A 22,539-nucleotide genomic window follows, 5' to 3' on the forward strand; every position below is an offset into this window, starting at 1 on the left:
CTGCATGGCTAATAATAATAATTTCCATAAAAACAGTAATAAATGACTTGTAACTTTACTTGTTGACTTTGTATTGTGGAGGCACTTGCTGGTTTGCAAACTGAACTGAAATTTATTGAAACAGAAAAGGTAGATTTCCTTTCAATTTTACAGCTAAAATGCCTTATTGAACTTATTAAAAAGAAACAAAGAGATGCAATGTGAAACAGTCAACCCTTGTTACAGTTTTTTTTTTAAATATGAAAGACTTGAAAGTAATGAGTAAAATTTACAAATGTTTGTTCGCTTATATCTACTCAGTAGTTGAAAAAATGCGAAGTGCATTATGTTTTTCTTTTTCTCCCAGAATTTCGATCATTAGTTAATTTCAAAACACAAACATAACAGTAAATACAACCTTGTGGAAAAGCAGTTTTTTTTTGATAAAAGATGTATGTTTATCGTGTTAATGAATATTGGTTTTTTAAATACTTTATTGTTCATTGTATCAATAAAAGATTGAAACAACACAATTGCATATTATTTCCATTATTATTCTTTGTGCGATTTTTTTTAGACATAGTAGTTCAGTTATCACACAAAAAAAAAACAAAAAAAAAAAAAAAAACAAGCAAAATTGATAGTATGTATGAAGTTTGAATGCTAAAAAATGGCTAGAATCATTCTAGAATTTTTCTAGAATTTAGAAAAATGCCTTTAATTTGCAATGTGATTCTTTGGACCTCCTGACCATCGTGGGGGGGGTCAAAGATGGTCAGGAGTCCTTTGGCCCCCCGACCATTGCGTTATAATGGGTTTCACCTTTATAGCACTTAGGGCAGAATGGAGCAGCACTACTTTGCCAGATGCCAGATGAATTGGAAAGGTATGTGTTCATCTGCCTGCTTTTGCAATATGTTGATGCATAGAGATAGTTGTCACTTAGCAATAGTTTCAGTAGTGTTGCTCAAGGTGTGCATTCTATTAATAATCCTTACATTTGTATAAAGTGTTACCTGCTGTAACAGTTTTTATTTTTTCGGAATGTTAATCACTTTGTTCTGCAGTACCTGTAATACAAAAACAATGCATATGATGGTTCACACTGATTAGACATTTCTGATTCTTTCTCCGAGCTTCCCAAAAGTAATGGCCTTAATTAAGAATTTTTCAGTATTTTTTGTTTTAATATGCAACTAAACATAAAAGTATTTAACTTTTATGTTTTAATATTAATTTTAAAATTATTAAAATTTTAAATTATTAAAATATTAATTTTAATTAATATTTTAATTATAAATATTAATTAAATTAATTATCAATTAATTGTGCTAAAACTATTTATATTTTATAAATAGTTTTAGCACAAAACTGTTTAGACACTAAAAAGTTTTTGGTAGATTTTAAAATTATGTGAAAAGGTTGTTGAAATTAACAGAACGTTTGGGTAATTTAATATTCAAAATTATGAACTGTTGCATTACAACCAAAGTAGTCACTGTTCCAAAAAATTCCCAGCCACCAACCAACCAACCAACCAACCAACCAACCAACCAACCAACCAACCAACCAACCAACCAGTATCTGATCTTGTTTAATTAAGGTTAGTTATTTCCAGCATTTGCATCTATTTACTATAGGTGTAAATATTTGATTTTTTAGTCAAAACATGGCTGAACAAGCCTAGTTTCCTTTGCTTTAGACTTGCATGAGGGTAGCCAGTTTCTCTGAATCTGAACTTTTTCATTTATTGTGTTATAATTTTTACTCCAAAATCTTGAAAAAGAAATGGGATAATAATGGCAAAAACTATTACTGAATAGTTAATTAATCTTAGATATTTAGTTTTGATCACTAATTTTGAACACACTGCAAAATTTTGGAGGATCTTTTTTCTTGTTTTAAAGCATCAAGAACAGTAGTTATACCTTGAAAAAAAAAAAAAAAAATTATGATTGATGCCAATTTTATTTTTAGAAACAAGAAAATTTTCATTATTCAATGGTGTATTACTTGGCTGTTATAAGGACCACCATGTGTGGAAATGCTATTTTTAATACCAAATTCACTTTTAATTTTTTTAGGAATAATGGAAGGTAAGCATATGCAGCGAAGTAATATCAAAAGGCCAGATTCTCCTGCATTAGGTGAGGCAGGACCACCCATATATTATAAACCTCAGGATCTCTATGTAGGGGCAACTCTTCGACTACGAGGCCAGGATTACTTTCTTTTTGATGCTGATAATTACACTTTAAATTATATGGAGGAGCATACAGATCTGGTAAATTCTGTATTGCCATAATATTGTTTACATAATCTCATAATCTAAACTATCATTGTTATATTTTGACAGTAATATAACATTAGAAAACAGGCCTTGTGCATTGGGTTGCATTATATCATCCAAGTTTCTTGCGATGACTGACTAACTGGTTAAAATAAATTTATTAAAATAAAAATGATATATACATAAGGTAAAACAGAAATAAAATAAGATAAAAGTGTTAAAATACATAGTAGCTTTCGAATGGTGTACTTCGGTATATATTGATAGTTAAAATATTGATCGCCAGCGCTCATCACGTGTATGTAATTCTGCTTTACCAACACCAGACTTGTGATACATGATCATGCCCAGCTGACTTGTGCTATTGTAACTCTCAATGTATACCGAAGTACACCATTCACAGATTAGCTGATGAAGAGGCACTTCACTTCGAAAGCTACTATGTATTTTAATATTATATATTATATTATATTTTAATACTTTTATATTATATTTTAATACTTTTATCTTATTGTATTTTAATGCTTTTATCTTATTTTATTTCTGTTTTATCTTATGTATATATCACTTTTATTTTAATAAATTTATTTTAACCAGTTAGTAAGTCGTCGCAAGAAACTTGGATGAAGTAATATAACAATATGACTTTTTTTTTTAAAAATTATTTGTAATTCAAGCTGTTTTTAAAATTTATTTGTAATTTAAAACTTTTTAAATTTTGTTATCTGTAAAAACATCTGTTATTAACTCCTGTAACTTATACTTTTTAATAATAAATAAATTACACTAATTGTCTATTAATACAACACTTTTCTATGTGAAATTAACAAAATAATTAGTATAAGTATAGGACAAAAGCATCAATAATACATAGCCAAATCTGAATTAACAGAATGTTAGCAAAACGGCATCGTTTTAAGTTATATCTCATATTATGAATATGAGATATTTTGCTAACATTCTGTTAATTCAGATTTGGCTATGTATTATTGATGCTTTTGCACTATACTTATACAAAGTCTAGACTTTTCCATAGCTTGAGGCTTCAGCCCTAAATGCTTTATGGTCAAAATAATTAGTTTACTGATTTCTGTAATGTAAAATTTTCCATGCACCTAATACATTCAGTGCACTACATTAATTTACTGGGGATGTTTGTGATCCCATTTTGGGTTTCTGTTTTCAAATGTGGTGAGAAAAGTAACTGACATTGACAGGGGCATGGTAACTAATGAATGAGTTGAAAACAGAAGCCCAGTGTATTTTCAGAAAACAGCAGCATATAGCAAATTTATTTAGTATATCAAATGTGTGGAGTATTATACAATTATTTAATATAATTTTCATGTATTATAAATGCAGAAAACAAATCAGTTTAGATCAGTAAAATAATTATTTTGTTTATTTCACATGGAGTATATATTTTTTCTGTATAATTTAAGAATTAAGCAATCCAAGTGATGTCCTAAATGGAATATATTAACTCTGTGTTAATTTTAACTATTTATTTTTGTAATGAAACCACTTACAGGATGCATATATTTCAAACTGTGATTTTAGCTGAACATCAAAAAATGGAATTAAGGAATGGTTGGCATCCAAACTCTCAAACTTGAATGGATTTACTCTGAGGACTCTATGTAGACGTTTTCTGTTAGTTGCTGAAAAGTTGGATGTAGCTCATAATTTCCTTTTGTTCTGAGGTGTATAAAGCCTTGAATGGTTTGAGCATTCTCAATGCTGATGGGTTTTTCCTCTTGCTCAGAATAATCGCCTGAGAGAGCATAAATTCAAATTGAGGAAAGACAGTTGTGGGATAGATGTACAGAAGTTTGCCTTTAGCCAGCGGGTGGTTGATTGCTGGAACAAATTTCCATTTGTCGTTGTAAAAGTTGTTAGCTTAAACAGATTCAAGGCAGAACTAGACAAACATTTGGAGTGAGTGGATGGGTGAAATGAGAAGAAGGGTGTATGTGTGTGTGTGTGTTTTTTTTTTTTTTTTGGCTGATGCTATGTAAGCTTGCTTTCTTGAATCATGTGCCCTTGCTAATGCTAATGTTATGTAAGGGTTGCCTTCCACGGAACTCTATGTAAGTCAGAATTTTTCATGCTGAATTTGATTGAAGCACAAAAGAAAAGTTCAATGAACATGTGAAGAAAATTATTTATTCAATTTTTTTATCTCATGCACAGGAAAAATGACAAAAGTGTACAATATTACAAAAATTTCCAAATTACAAATTACAAAAAGAGAGAGAAGACAGGCATCATGTGAACAAGTTTTACCTTTCCAGCATCGTTGCCAGAATTAACTCTTCAGCTGATAAGCATGCCGCTGCGGAAGTTTAGGGCTGTGGAGATTTAGAAGGGAGTTTTTTCCCAACACATCACAAAATTTCTCTGTAGCTGCAGAATCGGCACCGGTCATTCTACAGCTGCAGATACATACAGATGTGGTAAAGCTGCACATTCTGCAGCTTCACCACATACTTTAACATTTTCGAAACTAGTGTGATGCTTGAACCTATTAAACCACCCGTTGCTTGCCATGAACTTGGCTTGGGGTTCGCCGTACTTATCCTTAATATCTTCATAAATACTTCTTGCTTCCGAGAGGGCATAAATTCAAATTGAGGAAAGACAGATGTAAGATAGATGTGCGGAAATTTGCCTTTAGCCAGCGGGTAGTTGGCTGGTGGAACAGACTTCCATCCCTTGTTGTGGAATACCTGTCCAGCTGAGCCTTAAATAAATTTAAGGCTCAGCTGGACAGGTATTTTGAACGAACGGAGGGGTGAAATGGGAGTTATTTATTTATTTTTTTTTTTTTTGTTGATGCTGCATAAGCTTGCTTTCTTGCATCATATCCCTCTACTAATGCTACATTTGTCCTGCTTCATATTTCTTAATTAATCTTCTTCATTTCTAAATCAATTTTGTTTCATTTCCTAGCACTGCCAACACTTGCACTTTCCGTTGGTCCCTTTCCCTTCACCATTGTAATAAGTAAATAGGAACGAAGAGAAGATTCTGAAAATTTATTTATGATTGAAGATTTCTGTGAAGGGGAATTCCTTTCACCAGAATACTGTAATGTAAAAACCAACAGAATTCCAGTTATTGGTATTATCGCAAATACAATAAGATTGAGTTTACTATCCATTTATAATAGATTGCACTAACGGAAAAGCCAAATAAACCGGAAAGTGGAAACTGTTTTTATTGTTTTATGATAGTGTCCTCCAGAAATGTGTTTTAGAAAAATATCACAAGGGCATTCAAAATTGATTCTTATAATGGAACATATGATAACGATGAAAGTGTAGTGCAATTTCCATTATAAAATTGACCTTTTAGAGAGATGAACAGCTTAGTTATATAGCAAAAATTTCAACTTCTGAGGTGAGGTCTTGGAACGAATTACCAAAAAAAATCAATGTGTTATTGGGTTCACATTACGATATTTTCATGATACCTCCATTTATTCCTACAAGATACAAAATATGTTTCCATGATTTTTTAAAATTTGCACCGCCTGGAAAAAACTTACGTAAAGTCGAATTTCCATAAGTCGAGTATTACATAAGCTGGGGAGTGCCTGTATACTTCAGTCGCACCAGAGGGACGGATAAAGAAAGTACAAGGTTTGTGTAAAAATCCTTGAATACTATTTAAAGGCAAGTTAAGTGAATAAAACAAAATAAGATAAATCTACCAAATGCTTTTGGACTTGCGTAATCCTTCTTCAGTTGGGGAAAGAACGTTATTATAAAATAAAGAATACCAGGTGTTCGGCCATGGTGATCATGCAAAGTGTAACATGTGACACGGGTGCAGGTAACAATCAGTTGTTGGGAGTAGTCTCGGGTTTCTCTTACGAAGAAAGGCTTAAATTTTGCAAATTAGTGTCTGGAGACTAGGCACCTGCAAGGTGATCTGATTGAGGTGTATAAAGCTTTGAATGGTTTGAGCATGCTCAATGCTGATGGGATTCTTCCACTTGCTCAGAATAATCTCCTGAGAGAGCATAAATTCGAATTTAGGAAAGACAGATGTAGGATAGATGTGCGGAAGTTTGCCTTTGGCCAGCGGGTAGTTGGTTGGTGGAACAGACTTCCATCCTTTGTTATGGAAGTTGATAGTCTAAATAAATAAATTTAAGGCTGAGCTGGACAGGTATTTGGAACAAACAGAGGGGTGAAATGGGAGAGTTTTTTTCTTTTTTTGGCTGATGCTGCATAAGCTTGCTTTCTTGCATCATATGCCTCTATTAATGGTAATGGTAATGCTAATGGTAGAGACTTGTGACTGTAACTATATTGTTTGAGTATGATGCATGTGCCAACATTTATCATTCTGGAGGATAACTGCTTCCATGATGGGATGGATGTGTCCTCCTTTATTTCAGTTAAAGGCACCTTGACAACAGGAAATGTGGAGCGATTCCAACCAGATGCAATGACGGTAGTGTTGGGATTGGCTAATAATTTCAATGTTGCGGCGCAGATCAAGGTTGTGCTGGTATGACCAGAAGTTCTCTGCGATTGCCAAGTGTTCTGAATCTGCGGAATGGAGTGCTCTTTCGTGTTCGGAGATTCAATCTTGGAGGCTCCAAGACTGAAATATAAAATAAACTTTTTTATTTTAAACTAAAATTTCATAGTTTGCTGCCAGAGGTGTTCTTTATAGTTCTGGATTATAACTTCATAAGGAAAAAGCTTGCTGTTTGGATAGTGGTTACTCCTGTTGGAGTAACTCTTGCTCTTGGGATCACTTTGCAAGAAAAGAGTCCATGTTATTTCTTCATTGATCTGTTTTCTGTATACTTCGTTTTAATAGAGGTTTCCTGCATAAATTTTCAGGGTATTAAGCACACCCAGAGAGCTGCTGGAAAAAAAAACCTTTCATGCCAGATAGTCTTCAGAAGTATTTAGAGATAATTTCTCCTCCTGTATAATGTTCCTAACACAAGGAAATGTTCACAGAGTTAATTCTACTCTTTGTTAGTGCAATGAAGAGATGGTTTCTTAGCAAAATTTGCTGCTTCCAAGGAATTGTAATTTGTGTGAAGAAAACTGGAGATGGTAAATTGTTTACTATGAGCTGTGTACATTGTGATAAATGTAGTATTTAATGCCAAGAAAGTATTGGCTGTGTCATCTTCATGCCCATAGGGCCATAAAGCATCATTGGATTGTGTTGTGGGTTGTCTTCTTGGGATCATGCCACCCTGTAAGCTCTTTCTTAATTTTCAAGAGTGCCATGTACATCTTTCCCCTACTTTGCTTAAAATGTTCTTGGAAGGTTAATCATGATCTGAAAGTAACCCAAGGTCAAGGTGATTTCCAGCTGAATTTATTTTGCGTTATCCAATATATGCCAATTTAATGTTTTTTGTGATTGGAAATTAAGAAATTACTCAGATGTAACTCCTTTGTAAGAGTTTAGTTTGAGGCCAATAGCATCAAGCAGCAGACAAATAATTTATTATTGGGCTTACTGTAGAATACTCTTAATTATCAGATGAACAACTCTGAAGTATATTGGCCTACTACAATATGCCAGAATAACTTTTAATTTTAGTGTTAACTAATAAGAAATATTTGGATTGGAGCAAAACAGCATTATTCTAATAGTTTCTTAATTGAGGCTCATGCATATCACCTTTATATAGACTTTCCGATATTTATTTCCAATCTGTGAACTGCTAATACGCATATTAAGAGAGGTTGCTCCATTTATTTAGTCTTCTTAAAAACCATCAAATTAAATAAACATTTATTGGGCAATGACAGACAATAGATAATAAATAAATAAATTTTCTGTTTATTCTCTGAGATGATCACATGATCAGAGGCCTCCACAAGATAGAAAGAGAATACAAAAAATTGCATTGTCGCTCAAAGTGCAGCTACTTGTGCAGTCCCACATTTTACCACCCAGCTATAGTGGCCTATCATCTTTATTATTAAGCTATATACAGTAATAAATTTTATTACTGTATCTAGTATACAGTAATAAAATGATGAAAATATAAAAAAACTATCTGTGAAATGGCATTGGGTTTTAGGAACATCAGCAACTGGAATATATTGCATGATTGTGCATTATGCCTATACATATTGTAGTTTTAAATGTTTTTCACCAACCTTATGTAGAAATAAAACACAAAGAAAACAAAAACTGGAATCTTGATAACTGTATTTATAATAAGTTATATTTGTCTGTATTTACAATAAATTATATTTAACTTTACAACTAAAATATATACATATAAAATATACATTAAAATATACTGGGTTAAGAACAATAAAATACATTAAAATATACTAAATTAAAATCAATAAAACCAAAGCTTTCGAAGACTCCTGCCTTCTTCTTCAGTGGTATTTTCTTTGTTCTGCGGTGCGTCTTTAAATACCAGCAGGTTCACGGTACTCATCACGTGTTTCATTCCCACGTGTTCCGTTCTCTTGTGTTACGGAATCGGAAGTGGCTCGAGAGTGGGTCATGTGGAACCGTTCATCCCTTCTGAGGATAGTAGCCTCAAAGAGGGGATGGATCCGCATTCCTCTATCTCTATTAATGTTCACTGTGGAACAGATCCGCAAACTCTCAAGCCACTTCCGGTCCCAGAACTTATTCGCCCGATCGGTGATGATAGCCTCGTCCGGGGAGATGTGGTGCTGCTTCTCCAAAAAATGCTCGGCCACGGCGGACTTACCATAGTCCGCACTTCTTATTGCCTTAGTGTGCTCCCCCAGACGGTCTTTGAGACGGCATTTTGTTTCCCCTACATAACACTCCCCACAATCCAGGCATCTAATACTGTATACGACCCCACTTGCATTCTCTTTTTGAATGGGGTCCTTTACTCGTGACACGATTGTGTGCAGCCTCCGCCCCGGAAGCTGCACACAACGTGTCTGATAATTTCTTAGTATTCTAGTTATGTGATCGGTTAGACCCGGATAGTAGGGAATATATGCAGTGGATACTGGCGTAAAAGATTTGCCTCTCCTCTGATTTCCTTTAATATATTTTTCTATAATCCTCTGGGGGTAGCCACATTTTGTAAGATCCGTCGTGACACATTCATACTCTATCTTCCTATCCTGCGGACTATGGTAAGTCCGCCGTGGCCGAGCATTTTTGGGAGAAGCAGCACCACATCTCCCCGGACGAGGCTATCATCACCGATCGGGCGAATAAGTTCTGGACCGGAAGTGGCTTGAGAGTTTGCGGATCTGTTCCACAGTGAACATTAATAGAGATAGAGGAATGCGGATCCATCCCCTCTTTGAGGCTACTATCCTCAGAAGAGATGAACGGTTCCACATGACCCACTCTCGAGCCACTTCCGATTCCGTAACACAAGAGAACGGAACACGTGGGAATGAAACACGTGATGAGTACCGTGAACCTGCTGGTATTTAAAGACGCACCGCAGAACAAAGAAAATACCGCTGAAGAAGAAGGCAGGAGCCTTCGAAAGCTTTGGTTTTATCGATTTTAATTTAGTATATTTTAATGTATTTTATTGTTCTTAACCCAGTATATTTTAATGTATATTTTATATGTATATATTTTAGTTGTAAAGTTAAATATAATTTATTGTAAATACAGACAAATATAACTTATTATAAATACAGTTATCAAGATTCCAGTTTTTGTTTTCTTTGTGTTTTATTTCTACATAAGGTTGGTGAAAAACATTTAAAACTACAATATGAACATACCCAACCTCAGAGGCCTGTTTGAAGAATTATGCCTATACAAATGTGTCTTCACATGCTGATATGTATATTGTGTGGGCTGAGATACCGGGAAAAACTTATAGGGAAAAAACCTATTCCTTCCACCTGAGATTGATTGGCTAACTAAAGCCCAAATGAAGATACCTTCACAAATTCCTCCATCCATTGACAGGATTCAAACTGAGATCTCTCCAAATGAGTGACAAGAGGCAAAACCACTATACTGTCAGAGAGGGCCTGTTATCTGTATAAGAATAAACAGGGATTATCACCTCCCTGTCCCTACTATAGATATTAATTTTATAACATCTGTTTATAATGTCTTCTCTCTTGCTCTGTTTTCAGTTTCCGTATTCAAACATCAAGCTGATAATGAGCAAACTAAGAAACTGGCTGTTAGACAAAGTTTATGAAATGAAACAGAAATTTGAGGCTCATAGTACTCAAGGAATAATAAGATATGAAAAGTTTAGGTAAGTATGATATGTGCAAAAAAATTTTTTTAAATGACTTGTAACATATTTTAAACACAAAATAATATGAAAAATTTGTGTGGAAAAATAACCGAAACAGTTGTTTTTCATTTTTCTTTATTTTTTTTTTCTCTCATATATGATATGACACAAAAGTTAGTCAATAAATGAAATATATATTTTTTAATTGTTCGAAATGTTCTCCATGAATCAAACCTGTGACATGGACACATCATTAGATGCCACTAGTTATATCCCAGTTACAACATTACAAAACTGCCAGAAAAATGTGCCCAGATATTCAGCTCCCATTAGACCACAGGCACCTGAAAAGAATCCATCTATGATTCTCTTTATTCAACTAGCCTTGCTTTGTTTTGTAGTCAGATAACCCTTGTCCTTTATATATTAGTTTTATTTATTAGTGTTATTAGTAATGTTATTATGAAATTACAACATATGGCTAATGATATTAGCATTAGCCATAGTGAAAGTAAGCCAAAAGATTTTGCTGCATCAGCCAAAAAATAAACAGTAAAAGAATAATAAAATAAAATATATAAATACATAAAAATAAAAATGAAAATAAATTACAAACGTGATTCCTCCTCATATGGGTAACTATCCAGCACCTTTGAATATCCCCAGTCTATCAGCTTCAGCTACCTAAAGAAGTAACTTATTCTAGTAATTAACAAGTTTCTGGATAAAAAAAACAAACTTCCTAAATCTATGGCTCCTAGGTCTGAAATCATTTATAACAGTGAAAATTTTGTCTTTATTCATTTTACTAATTTAGTTGATTCCATTTAGTTTCACTTTGATAAAGAGCTCAGAGGAACTGAAAATATTTAGGTTAACAGGTCCTTGTTAGATTACATTTGCCATAAGAATTCTTGTTGCCGGATATTATAATGAATGATGACCATAGTGTAATATAGTCATAATTTACCAGTTTGTTGGCTCTTATCTCACCTCCAAGTTTGACGATTCACTGATTCAACATAATCACAAGAAAATTGCCTGCACCAGTAATGCGGCTGCTGTGAGTTAAAGCATGTCTCTTCCACAACAGGTTAATTATGAACTATAAAATTTTTCAACCTTTCATGTTTAAAATTGTTTCTTTGAAATCATCAAATGGGACATTCCTACCTTTTACAGCTGCATTTAAAAATTATAATCATTATCATCATCTTCTACTATACCTTCCTCGTCTTTTACAAATGTAATTAGTTGTATTAGTATAGGAGTTAGGAGCAGCCTCGGCCCCGAGTGCCAAGCGAGTGACTATAGCGATTCCTGAGTGATTTCGAAAGCAATTTACTTAATAGAGGGGTTGATTTTAGTATAGTGTTATTTTCGTAAAGTTATTTAATTTTGCTCTTCTGAAGTAAAGAAGTTAGCTCACTTGAAAGAAAGGCAAGACACCTTTCTTTTTGTATATAGGACTAACTTATTAACACACTAACAACTAAAATCCCCCATTATAAGACTCAGAGAGTCTTATAATGGGGGATTTTAATTTCCCAGATATTGATTCTTCATGCATTAAGAACCTGCAGATAAAGGAACCATTGGTGGCAGTGATCACAGTGTGCTGAAGTGAGATTTACTCAAAGAGGTAACTACCATCAGGAGTAAAGGGAAGGGTTTTTGCTTTCATAAAGGTGACTACAGTGGTCTAAGACAGTATTTAAATTCTATATGGTGAGATCAACTGATTACCAGCAACAAATTCAAAATGGGAAGCATTCAAAGAATTAATCTTGGAAGCTACTAGGCTTTTCATACCAACTAAGAAATATTGTTCAAGATTTAGGCCTAAATTGATGTCAGATGAACTAATTAGACATGTGACAGAGAAGAAAAATGAATGGGATATATATAAAATAACAGGTGACACAGAAGCTATGATAGATATAAGCTGGTCTGTAACCAAGTCACAAAGGAGGTTAGGCAGGCGAAGGCAGATTACAAGAAATCTTTGGCAAAGGATGCAAAGAAAAACAGCAAAGAGTTCTTTACTTATGTAAACTCTAGAAGGAAGGGGATGAATCAGATTGGTCCACTTGATATCGATGGTTCAACTGTTGATGATCCTGCTCAGGTAGCTAACAAACTAAATGAATATTTTGCATCTGCATCTGCATTCACATATGAGGAGTTATTCAGGGAGGGGAATGCCAGAGATGTATTCAACTCTGGCAGTAAGCTAGATAATCTTGTAATAACTGAGACTAAAGAGGAGGAGAAATTGTTGAAGATAAACATAAGAAAGGCACCTGGGGTGGATGGAATCTATCCAGTTATATTAAAGGAGGCAGCAAAGGAAGTAAGCAAACCCTTAGCCATAATTATGAGAGCTTCCATGGACTGCAGATTTGCAAATGTGACCCCAATCCACAAAGGAGGATCAAAGGGAAACACAGGTAATTACAGACCTGTTAGTTTAACTTCTGTTCCAGGGAAATTAATGGAGGCACTGGTTAAAAAAGCATTGCAGGATCATCTAGACACAGACTTCAGTTATAGCTGTGACACAGCATGGGTTTGTTAAGGGGAAGTCTTGTCTGACCAATTTGATTGGATACTATGATGTAGTCACAAAGGAACTGGATGCAAAGAATAAATTTGATATCATATATTTGGATCTTAGAAAGGCCTTTGATACTGTGGCACATGGAAGACTGCTGCACAAATTGAAGCAGTGTGGCATTGGAGGCAAATTGCTGCTATGGATAAAGGGATGGTTGTGTGGGAGAATACAGAGAGTGGTTGTTGTTTGTTTGTTATTTGGTTTTTAGGAGCATTAGCAACTAAGGCCATATTGCTCTGGGAATATGCGGTGGTCATTCCCTTGACCATTCCGCATCATCTGTATTTGGTGGTGACGGGCTCGAACCCTGGTCTAATCAAGAAGCGTGTGCTATGCACTGCTGCTCCTTCCCACCTAGCTACGGAGGCGCCCAGAGAGTGGTAATCAATGGACACTGCTCTTTGTGGACTAATGTTATTAGTGGAGTCCCTCAGGGTTCAGTGTTGGGTCCATTGTTGTTTTTTGTATTTATAAATGATATTTATGATGGTATATCAGGCTTAACATCCAAGTTTGCAGATAATACGAAGGTTGGCAGGGTTGTTAATGACACTAATGACAGTATGCTGTTGCAATAGGATCTAGAAAAGTTGAGCAGATGGGCTGAGAGGTGGTAAATGAAGTTTAATATTGACAAATGTAAATAGTATGAATCAGAGCTGTAATACTCAATATGTTCTACGTTGATAATAATATTAGTAAATTAATAAGAGGAGTTTACCTCAATATAGTACGTGGAACACTTCCGTATGATACCCTCCAGAAATTAAAACGGAAAAAACGAAAAAATCGACAACTTACCGGTCCATTAAAGTAAAATATAAATAATTAAAGTAAAATATAAATAATTAAATAATCAATTTAACACAATTCAAAATCAATTCAAAACAATTAAAATTCAAATTAACGCAATTAAAAGAATAACGAAAATATTCAAAACGATCTTCCTTCCTGAAGCTGACAATGCTTTTCGTACTATATTGAGGTAAACTCCTCTTATTAATTTACTAATGACAAATGTAAAGTACTACATATGGGAAACAGTAACCCCAGAGTAAGGTATCAACTCTGTGGTACTACACTGACAGTGGTAGAGAATGAAAAGGATCTGGGGCAAGCAGATATGAAGTTTTCTGAGCAGTGCAGATGGTCTGCAAGAGTAGCTTATGGTGCCTTGTCAATGATATAAAGGAATTTTTCTAGCAGGGATAAAGAGGTGATTATCCCCTTGTATAAGGCAATGGTCAGGCCACACCTTGAGTACTGTATACATGTCTGGAGGCTTCATTTTAAGGCGCCTCTGTAGCCAGATGGGCAGGAGCAGCAGTGCATAGCACACGCTTCTTGATTAGACCGGGGTTCGAGCCCATGACCACAAATACGGAGGATTTGGAAAGGTCAGAGAATGACCACCGCATATCCCCGGAGCCATATGGCCTTAGTTGCTAACTCCTAAAAACCAAACAATAACAACATTTTAAGTACGACGTAGAGCTTTTGAAACAAGTACAGAGAAGGGCAACAAGATTAGTGAATGGAACAAAGGGTTGCTATTACAAAAGCACCTGCAAGATGATCTGATTGAGGTGTATAAATCCTTGAATAGGTTGAGCATGCTCAATGCTGATGGGTTTCTTCCTCTTGCTTAGAATAATCGCCTGAGAGGGCATTATTCTATTGCCCCAGCATTGAGGAAAGTCGGCTGTAGGATAGATGTGCGGCAGTTTGCCTTTAGCCAGCAGGTGGTTGATTGCTGGAACAAACTTCCATCTATCATTGTAGAAGTTTATAGCTTAAACAGATTCAAGGCAGAACTTGACAAACATTTGGAGCGAGTGGATGGGTGAAATAACGTTTTTTTTTTTTTTTTTTATTGGGCTGATGCTATATAACCTTGCTTTCTTGCATAATGTGCCTTGCTACTGCTAATGCTTTTCTTACTCTTATCTTTTCCACTTTAGCATTAGTAGAGGCATACAATGCAAGAAAGCAAGCTTATGCAGCATCAGCCAGAAAAAAAAAAACCCTCCGATTTCATCTCTCCATTCATTCCAAATGCTCGTCCAGCTCAGCCTTAAAATTTTTAGGCTATTAGCTTCCACAACAAGAGATGGAAGCCTGTTCCACCAATCAACTGCCCACTGGCTAAAGGCAAATTTCCACACATCTATCGGCGCCTCCGTAGCCAGGTGGGAAGGAGCAGCAGTGCGTAGCACACGCTTCTTGATTAGACCGGGGTTCGAGCCCGTCACCACCAAATACGGAGGATGCGGAAAGGTCAGTGGAATGACCACCGCATATTCCCGGAGCAATATGGCCTTAGTTGCTAATGCTCCTAAAAACCAAAATAACAACAACAAATAACAACATAACCACACATCTATTCTACAACTATCTTTCCTCAATTTGAAACTGTGCTCCCTCAGGTTCTTAGGGGCACTGACCTGACCATTGCCGTGTATAATAGGATTATTACCTCCCTGTCCCTGCTAGCAAAATTCCTATATATCATTCACCAGACTCTGTGACCTGCCCTGGCAGCCTGTCTGCACTGCTCAGTGAAATTCATATTTGGCTGCACAATTACCCACAGGTCTTTTTCACTTTCCACTTCCCTGAGTGTAGTACCACTCAGTTGGTACATTTCTCTTCGGTTATTGCTACCCATATGCAGTACTTTGCATTTGTCAATGTTAAACTCCAGTTGCCACTTCTCAGCCTATTTTCCCAACTTATCTAGATCCAGTTGGAGTAGCATACTGTCATTACTGTCGTTAACAACTCTGCCAATCTTTGTATCAATTGCAAACCTTGTTTAACACCATCGGAAATTATATCCAGTTGATTCCTTTTCTTTTTCTTAGTTCCCTTTTGAGATTCCTGAGATGGGCCTGGCATTGAAATTTACCTTGCCTTCACTGGTGTTCTTTGCAATTACCTTCCTGTAAAAACCTCAATTTCAGTTAACTCAGGCTTGTGTCAATATCTCCTGTGTAATCTTCTCCCATTCATCTTCTGTAACCTCACTGGTTGCTGCCAATAATTCCTTATCACCAATCACATTGACCTCACTTGAGGAAGACGTTATGTATAATATAAAATTCAAAATTTACAATTAAAAATTGAATGCCAAAAATTTCAAACAATCAACTATTTACAATAAGTAAATAGTTAAGTGTAAGAGAGCAAAGAGCCTTTAATCTGCAACTCAACTCAAATCGAATTTTACTAAAAACATGAGAATACTCTCCTCTGTGTTGTTAAAACTCACACCACCCAAGTTTAACCGGTGATGGTCCCCGGTTAAGCCTAAAGCTGACTCGTGTCAACTTTAGGCTTAACAGCAATTTCCGAGGGCACGGAAATGCTCCAAAATAACTCAGGAGAGGAAATTTTACCCCTCTTGAGTTCTTAAAGAAACTCAACTTAAATAAACACAGAGACCTCGTCCCCCTATGCCTTCTGCTCACGTCAGCCAGGCAAGGGGTTCCCCCTCACCTGGCGCCTCCGTAGCTAGGTGGGCAGGAGCAGCAGTGCATAGCACATGCTTCTTGATTAGACCAGGGTTCAAGCCAGTGACTACCAAATACGGAGGATGCGGAAAGGTCAGGGAATGACCACAGCATATTCCCAGAGCAGTATGGCCTTAGTTGCTAATGCTCCTAAAAACCAAATAACAACAACAGCCCCCTCACCTGCCCACCCCGAACTTCACGGAGGTATGAGTAGCAGGCTATAGGCTGTCAGCCTCTGAGCACACGGAAAGAACAATAACTCCTGTGACTCGCACAGAAACAAGGCATTCTTACTCACTGGCATGAATAAACTTTCCGAAGATGCCCCAGCATTGCCCCCGGGGCAATGTTAGATTGACAAGTACAGAGTGATGTTGAGAAAAAGTTGAGTTTTAGAATTGGAATGCAATTCAGCCCAGACAGGATAGGAGGGAGTACATAATAAGAGCCTTATCAGTCAGTTTAGCACTGGAGAAACTGTTCAAGGCTTATGGGGTAGAACATGCTGGAAAACAAGGTGTCTGGGATTTCAAGACTTGTTGGTGTCACTAGTGGAAAAAACAAATACATGAGCTTTGTTAAGATTACTAATAATAAAAACAGTTTCATGTTTACTTGCTGACCATGCAACCAAATCTACTAGGGAACTAGTTGATCCTTCTTTCAAAATCCCTTTCACTAACTATAAAAGTTTTATAATAATAAGAAGTATGGATCACTGGCAAACCATCTGGAAAAACCAAGAAGGCAACAAACTCCTTCAGATTAAATCGGATCTCCAGTCTTGGCCATCTAGCTTCCGCTTGAACCGAAAGGAAGAAGTCACGCTTTCAAGACTTCGAGTAGGACATACGCACCTTACTCACTTTTATCTTCTTTCTTCCTCAGATCCGCCTTTCTGTCTGAACTGCCATGCTCATGTAACAGTCCAGCATATCACAGTTGACTGCCCTCTCTATAATGGAGTATGGCAAACCACATTCTTATCAAGGCATGCGGCCCAAATCATTCTTTCTTTGCAACAAATTTTAGAAAACAGGTCTGACATTAATGCAGTTTTCACTTTTCTAAAAAAGATAAAATGCTATGACAGAATATAGTGTTTAAATCCCACAAAATACACATCTCACTTTTAATAACACCCGATATCTTCTACTATTGTTTTGCACAGCTAAATGGCTTTTAGTTGCCGTTGCACCGTAAAACTTCAAACAGCAACAACATGTTTACTTGCATCTGCATTAATGCTAGGAGCATAGCAAAAAAAAAAAATAATAATATAATAAATATTATAATAATATTAATAATAATAAATAAATTAATGCCAGGAGCATAGTAAATAATAAATAAATTCAAGTCATCAAATGCAAACATTTTGGGGTTTTCAGGAGGAATTCAAGGAATAATGAGACAAACTTTTATAAGGGATGGATGGGTGATTTGAGAAGTATTGGTTTTTTTGTTTATTTTTTTGCTGATGCTGTATAAGTTTGCTTTCCTGCATAATTTGCCACTATTAATACTAATACTAAAACTATGCTCTGATTTGTGATGCTAATTCACTTACATATCAGAAAACAGAATGCAAAGTTTTTTCATAACATTCTTCCTGCCTTCCAAAATTCAATAAAATAACACAGTATTAGCGACAAAATAACACAGTATTTATGAGAGTGAAATATGTTTGTCAAAAAAATAATGGTAAATTTTTCTATTTCAAAAAGATTCCTCTTTGCATGAGGAATCTTTTTGAAACTCTTTTTTGAACTTTTGTTTTTATCAATTTGATACCTCTCTAACAAAAAATAAAAGGTGTGTTCTAACAGCTTATAAAAGGATATGGTGGCCACCTTTAAGCTTACTTATATCTAAACAAATAATTTTTCTACCACAGACAAAAATATTATCTCACAAACTAGACACATTTAAATATCTCCGAAATTATATTTCCATGCACTTCTTTAAATACCCTATGTTACTCCTTTAAGATGGCCACATTTGAAACCAAATTTTGCAATCTTCAGAACAATCTTTTATACTATGGCTCCCCATGCAAATCATTGATAACAATATAAATTTCTTACCTCCTTTCAGTGTGGACAACCCAACATTCCTCTCTTTAGAAAAACGATACCTGGAGTAGACCTTTTGGTTTTCAGCATTTTACTTAAAGTGTTATCTCTTCATACCAGCCATTGCTTGTTCAAAATTTATGCTTGAGCAGGCATATAATGTAATAAGTTTGTTTCTGCTTTTATTCAGCATAAGTAAAAAGAACGTTTATTTATATAAAGGAAAATGATAGAGCAAGTTCATATCAACATTCTCTTTTCTTATGTTCATCATTATCTTATTATATCCCATAACTTATTATGCTCATCATTTCAGGAAATTTATTCCTCCATTTTAACTCATTATCCTTACTATGAAAATGAACAGTCACATTCTGATATGGTGTTATTGCTAGCTTCTAAAAACTTGAGGTGACACTCTACTCACTCATTTAGAATCTTTCCTTTTCCTTCCTCCATTTTCATCTTCTTCTTTCACAGTGTACAGCAGTAATAATTTAAACTTTCAGAATTGCTGGTTCCAGAGAATATATATGTCTCTTAACTAAATAACCTTACATAGAACATAATATTCATATATATGTTTAATAAAGTCTTGTCTGATCAATTTGATTGGATACTATGATGTAGTGACAAAGGAACTGGATATAAAGAATAATTTTTATATCATATATTTGGATCTTAGAAAGGCTTTTGATACTGTTGCACATGGAAGACTGCTGCGCAAATTGGAGCAGAGTGACACTGGAGGCAAATTGCTGCTATGGATAAAAGGATGGTTGAGTGGGAGAAGACAGAGAGTGGTAATCAATGAACACTGCTCTTCGTGGACTATTGTTATTAGTGGAGTCCCCCTGGGTTCAGTGTTGGGTCCATTGTTGTTTTCTGTATTCATCAATGATATTGATGATGGTATATCAGACTTAATGTTCAAGTTTTCGGACAATACAAAGGTCAGAGGATTGTTAAGGACACTACTGATGCTATGCTGCTGCAACAGGATCTGGAAAGGTTGAGCAGATGGGCTGAGAGGTGGCAAATAAAGTTTAACATTGACAAATGTAAAGTACTTCGTATGGGAAACAGCAACCCCAGAGCAACGTATCAACTCTGTGGTACTACACACAGTGGCAGAGAATGAAAAGGACCTGGAGTAATTGTGCAGGCAGATATGAAGTTTTCTGAGCAGTGCAGACAGTCTGCAAGAGTAGCTCATGGTGTCTTGTCAATGATATACAGGAATTTTTCTGTATATCATTGGCTACAAGATTAGTGAATGGAAAAAGGGTTGCTCTTACGAAGAAAGGCTTAAGTTTTGCAAATTACAGTGTCTGGAGACTAGGCACCTGGAGGTGATCTGATCGAGGTGAATAAAATCTTGAATGGTTTGAGCATGCTCAATGCTGATGGGATTCTTCCTCTTGCTCAGAATAATCATCTGAGAGGTGGGCATAAATTCAAATTGAGGAAAGACAGTTGTGGGATAGATGTGCGGAAGTTTGCATTTAGCCAGCGGGTAGTTGATTGCTGGAAAAAACTTCCATCTATCATTGTAGAAGTTGGTAGCTTAAACAGATTCAAGGCAGAACTGGACAAACATTTGGAGTGAGTGGATGGTGAAATGAGAAGGCTATATGTGTGTGTATGTGCGTGTGTGTGTGTGTGCACGTGCGTGCATACGTGCGTGTGCATGCGTGTGTGCGTGCATTGGCTGATGCTATATAAGCTTGTTTTCTTGCATCGTGTGCCCTTGCTAATGCTGATGTAATATATCATGATAATGAACATTAGCAAACCATAGTAAATTGTAGTCTGACAAAATTGACATTCTAGAATGAGTTCTACAGAAAATATCTTGTAAAATATCTCAATAACATTCATAAAGCAAGCGGTGCATCCTCTTTTGTTATGGTCCTCCATCTGCCTTTATTATTTTTTTTATTTAGTTTGAACTAACACTGTCCTTCAGGAATCCACATTTCTGAACAAAAAGAATTTGTTCTTTATGCTCATCACATTTTTCATTAAAAATTCACAGCTTTAAGGATTACATCAGTTTTTCCCTCAAACAAAACTGTCATTGTTTCTATCATTCCTATATTGCAATGTGGGTTGTACCTCATATTTGTAAACAATTTTCTTTCTTCATGAACAAAAACGTGTTTTATATATGTTTTATATATGTTACATGTTTCAAAACATGAGTTCCAGAATCAATTGAGGACCTGAAAATAATGAAAAAAAAAGAAGTTTATATAAACATGTCTCCAATTCTGAATGTTTACAGAGTTTTCAATGCTAAAAAATAATAATATTAATAAATAAGAATAAGTATACACATACTTAATGAAATGTTTATTCATACTAGTTTACTTATTCTTATTTAGTTTTTATATTTTCATTATTTTTTTACCATTTGAAACTCCATATTTATTTTTTGAATGCTATTCCTGTTTAAATGTACTATGCCTTTTTTGTAAGTTATGTAGCTATGCCTGTTTTTTTTTTTTTTTTTAATTCATTTTTTAAGTAGTGTTAAATCTTAAATAATGCTATCCTCATAAATTTCATATGCATTTCCTCTCCAGAGGCATACTTTTTTTTTTTTAATTCACTCTTTTAGGGAGATTATTCTTCAGAACATTCCTGAGAAACTTATAGAAAATGAAATGTTGACAGTGGGACGTTATTATGCTGAAAATGATGATAAAAGAGTGCCAATGGCATTTTATATTTCATTTCTTCAAACAGAATTAAGGAAAAAAGGATTCAGTGATTTTGAAAAGCTTCAGTTAACATTTGAACATTATGATCCTGAGAAGTAAAGTAGTTTCTGTTATCATGTTTAATTATTTAAGAATTACATTAGTTTTTTCTGATATTTATGTATTATGAAAAACTCAGAGCTCTGCTTAAGCACCATCTTAAATTATTTCTTTCTTGCAATTATATGAGATGGTACTTAAGGATAAGATATCTGTGCTTTATTATATCTGTTTCAGGTGAATGAGTGTTTATTAAGCAAAAATGGGTGGCAAAAATCTAACAACAATGGTCAAACATTGGTACCAGTATCAGTGGTTTATCATCTTTGCTACAGAAAAATAGTAGAAGAAATGAACAGCTAACCAAGCATTTGTTATATGCATATTGCTCATGAAATATATGAAATGTAATTCAAAAAACTATTTTGAATCAGATTTAATTTGAATCAAAGCCTTGAATTGCAGCAGCTCTCTTGCCTTCTTCAGAAGCTGAATAACTAAGTCATGCTCTACCTTAAACTGGTAATAAAACTACTAAAATTAGAGTCTAAAATTAACAAATTACTAACAGTAGCTACATTTAGGCTCATATCCTGCACCTCCATGGTTAGCACAATGGCTGCAATCATTGTTCTTCTACAACATATGGAAAGTCTGAGTTCAAATCTCATCTCTAGAGGAACTTTTATTCGCTTTTTTCATGTGGTGGCTGAGGTAGTCAGTCTTAAGAAAGGGTTGCATGGCTTATCTCCTGTAAACTCAGGTTTTCATCCAACGGGCAAACCAACTAAAGAATATGTGCTATTTTAGACACAATATACCACTGCATCATATCCTTAGCTGCTTTGTCATTTAACACACAGAAAATACAGTGAGACCCCTCCCTCCTACTTTCCAAAATTAAAACAAACTCACATCCTTTAGAAGCAGGGAGATCAGGATTGCACATGGTAAAGAGCAAGTGGTTGATTTTCTGAATGGATGGATAGTAGCCTTATTTCATGATTTATGAACATAGAGTTATTTATTAATTTCAAATCCAAGACAGAAGAGATGTAGACACATAGGTCATGCATTAGTTAAACAGTG

General features: G+C 35.1%; 1 protein-coding gene across 1 annotated transcript in view; it reads left to right on the forward strand.

Annotated features, from left to right (window-relative positions):
* The window catches only part of LOC150076000 (EF-hand domain-containing family member C2-like), an 85,250-nt gene extending 63,740 nt beyond the window's left edge, over window positions 1-21,510 (forward strand). The window contains exons 6-8 of the mRNA XM_090387229.1: window positions 2,064-2,263; window positions 10,372-10,499; window positions 21,309-21,510. Coding sequence (XP_090243355.1) covers window positions 2,064-2,263; window positions 10,372-10,499; window positions 21,309-21,510 — 530 coding nt within the window. The remainder of the gene's footprint in view (window positions 1-2,063; window positions 2,264-10,371; window positions 10,500-21,308) is intronic.
* Window positions 21,511-22,539: the final 1,029 nt, after the last annotated feature.

Source organism: Mastigoproctus giganteus, chromosome 13 (genome assembly GCF_048544385.1).
Source record: "Mastigoproctus giganteus isolate SK-2022 chromosome 13, ASM4854438v1, whole genome shotgun sequence".
Lineage (NCBI taxonomy): Eukaryota > Metazoa > Arthropoda > Arachnida > Uropygi > Thelyphonidae > Mastigoproctus > Mastigoproctus giganteus.